We start from the raw sequence: 2632 nt of genomic DNA, 5'->3' as shown, positions 1-2632 counted from the left end.
CATGCGCACCCCGCGCAACCAGGTCGGCGGCACAGACACCCTCCTGCTGCAGGCCCAAAACCTCGCCCGCCTCTCCGCCATGCCCACGCCCCTGGTGGGCGGGGAGAACCCCGAGCTGCACCCCACGGACTTTTCCGGTGCCCTGCCCAAGCCGACGGTGGCGGCGACGCCCAACCCCCTGGCCGGCCTCGCGACGCCGCTCGTCGGCGCTACGCCGGGTGCCGCCGCGCGGATCGGCGGCCCCACGCCCGCGCGCGGCGGCGGCGTCGGGAGCATTGCCGGGGTCGCGGCGACGCCGCTCGGCATCGCCGGCGCGACGCCGGCGCGCGGCGGCGGCGGCGGCGGGGGCGTAGGGGCGACGCCGCTGATTCGGGATCAATTGGGGCTCAACGACGCCGACGCGGCGGCGCTCGGGGAGGGCCGCGGCGCGCGGGCGCACGCTCGGGGCGTGAGGGCGGAGCTGCGAGCGGGGCTGGCGGGGCTGCCGGCGCCGCAGAACGAGTACGCGGTGGCGGTGCCCGAGGTGCCGGAGCAGGTGGGCCCCCGCGGCGTGGGCTTTTTCGAACGGGAGGGGCGGGAATTTGAGGTGGGCTTGGCGTGGCGGATGACGCGTGGTGGTGGTGTTTTGGATGTCGGGCGTATGGGGTGCCGATTTTTGGACCCCTGGCATTCTTGGGTCGCTTGGGGCGCGCCTAGGGTCGTTGCGCAGGGCTCGAAACGCTTGGCCTCCGGCCGCACGCCGCCCTCCACTCCCGCGACAATACGTACAATTCAATCACTGTTGTTCGACTCAGCTTTCGCAACCCATCCCAATTTTAACAACGCACATACCAGGAGGATGAAGAGATGGAGTTGGAGGAGGACGCGGCTGACACCAAGGCCCGCCGCGCCCGCGAGGCCGAGGCGCGCCGCGCGGCGGAGGAGCTCAAGAAGTCGGCCGTGCTGCGCCGCGGCCTGCCGCGCCCGGCGGCGCTGTCCGGGCTGCCGGCGGCGGGGGCGGGGGCGGCGGCCATGAGCTATAGGGAGAAGGCGGAGCACGCGCTGGCGTCCGAGCTGCTGGTGGGCGGTTTTTTTCCTCGGGCGGTTGTGCCATGCATGCTTTCAAGCGGGCGGGGGGATTCGGGTGCCGCAGGCGGGCCGCGCCGGGCGCGAGCGCGCTGTTTTTTTGAGCGCTGCGAGCGGGGCGGTGCACGGCTGCGAGGCGGGGTGCCGATGTCAGGCCTGGGTGGGGCCCGCGTCCAAGGGAGGGAGACCGCCGTGAGACCTGTCCAGAGGGAAAGGCCTGCCGCGCGCCGAGCCGCCCGGAGACGCGCGCCTCGCAGGCCCGACCGTCGCGGCCCAGTCCCCTCTCCCCTGCGCTCCACCCTCTCCCTCGCGCCCGCTCTCTCACGGACAACCGCCACTCACGGCGCACCCCTCTCAACCGCCCCTTGCGCCCCCCTGCCCCCAACCACCAGGCTCTGGCGGAGCACGACAACCGCCGCCACCCCGCGGCTAAGGAGGAGCGCGGCGGCGGCAAGCGGGACCGCAAGCGCGACCGCGGGGCGACGGCGGCCTCGTCGGCGGAGGGCCCGCCGCTGGTGGATTATGAACTGGCGGAGCTGGGGGCGGCGGCGGAGCTGGTTGCGGCGGAGGTGGCGTTTGTGCGGCAGGTGGGGGGGGGGGCGGCAGTGGTTTGGCTGGCGGAAGCTGGCAGATCGCCAAGCGCAAGTCGCCAAGAGGGTGGGGGGTGTAGGTAGGATGCGTGCTCAGTTTGTTTGTCGCTCTCGCGCCCCCCCCCCCTCTCAACACACACGCACACGCCTGGTCTCGGGGTCGTCTGCATTTCGCGGCTGCACCGCCGACGCCCTGGGGCAACTGCGCACGCCTTCGCCCACGCTACCCCGCATGGCCCCGCCCGACTTGACGCCACATGCGCGCCCCACCTCCTGCCCCGCACCTGCTCCCCCGCACTCGGGCCCCTCCACACACGCTCCTTCAACCCTCCGCTCCCTCCCACCATATCACCCTCTCACCCCACCCCCCCTCACCCCCCCCCCTCATGCTCTCCTCCAACCCGTTGTAGGCCATGGGTCACTCTGACGTCACGCATGAAGAGTATTTTGAGGCCTGGGCGGCGGCGTCCAAGGATGCGGTCTGGGTGCCGTCCCAGGTGATGGGGTCGGGGTGGGGGGGTGGTGTCGTCGGGTGGTTTTATGGTGCAGTTGAGGGGTAGGGCTGGCTTCGGAGTGTGGGCTGCGGGCGGTGCGAGGCCTGGCCTTGGGCCGCTCACCCCCCCCCCCCAAAACGACGACATGAATGTCCTACGTCTCCCCCAACCTCCTGCTCATGCACTCGGCCGCTCCTGCCCTGCGCCCCCTTCCCCCTGCGCTGCTTCTTTTCCCTTTCGCAGAAGCGGTACGTGCGGGGCGCGACGGTGGGCGCCCCCGAGCGCGCCGAGGCGCTGCGGGCCGAGTTTGACGCTGTGCGGGGCCAGATGGAACGGGAGGCGCACAGGGCGGCCAAGCTGGAGAAGAAAGCCGGGATCGTCATCACGGTGGGTGGGTGGGGGGGGGGCGTCTGGACGGGCTTGTGTGTCGGGTTGAGGGTTCGCGTGTCAGTGGGCAGTGCGTGTGTGTGAGTGTGTGTGTGT

At 71.9% G+C, this 2632-nt stretch overlaps 1 protein-coding gene across 1 annotated transcript; it reads left to right on the top strand.

Annotated features, from left to right (window-relative positions):
• Nucleotides 1-79: 79 nt before the first annotated feature.
• On the top strand, nucleotides 80-2536 carry MNEG_16089 (pre-mRNA-splicing factor CDC5/CEF1; the record flags this gene model as incomplete). The annotated part of the gene is made up of 5 exons (XM_014035440.1): nucleotides 80-586; nucleotides 835-1059; nucleotides 1458-1652; nucleotides 2066-2152; nucleotides 2393-2536. Coding segments are annotated over 5 exons (1158 nt in total), but the record flags the coding sequence as incomplete, so codon positions are not given.
• Nucleotides 2537-2632: the final 96 nt, after the last annotated feature.

This window comes from Monoraphidium neglectum, assembly GCF_000611645.1.
Source record: "Monoraphidium neglectum strain SAG 48.87 unplaced genomic scaffold scaffold05969, whole genome shotgun sequence".
Classification (NCBI taxonomy): Eukaryota; Viridiplantae; Chlorophyta; class Chlorophyceae; order Sphaeropleales; family Selenastraceae; genus Monoraphidium; species Monoraphidium neglectum.
The sequence above is the reverse complement of the archived record's forward strand: the minus strand, read 5'-3'. Positions and strand labels throughout refer to the sequence as shown.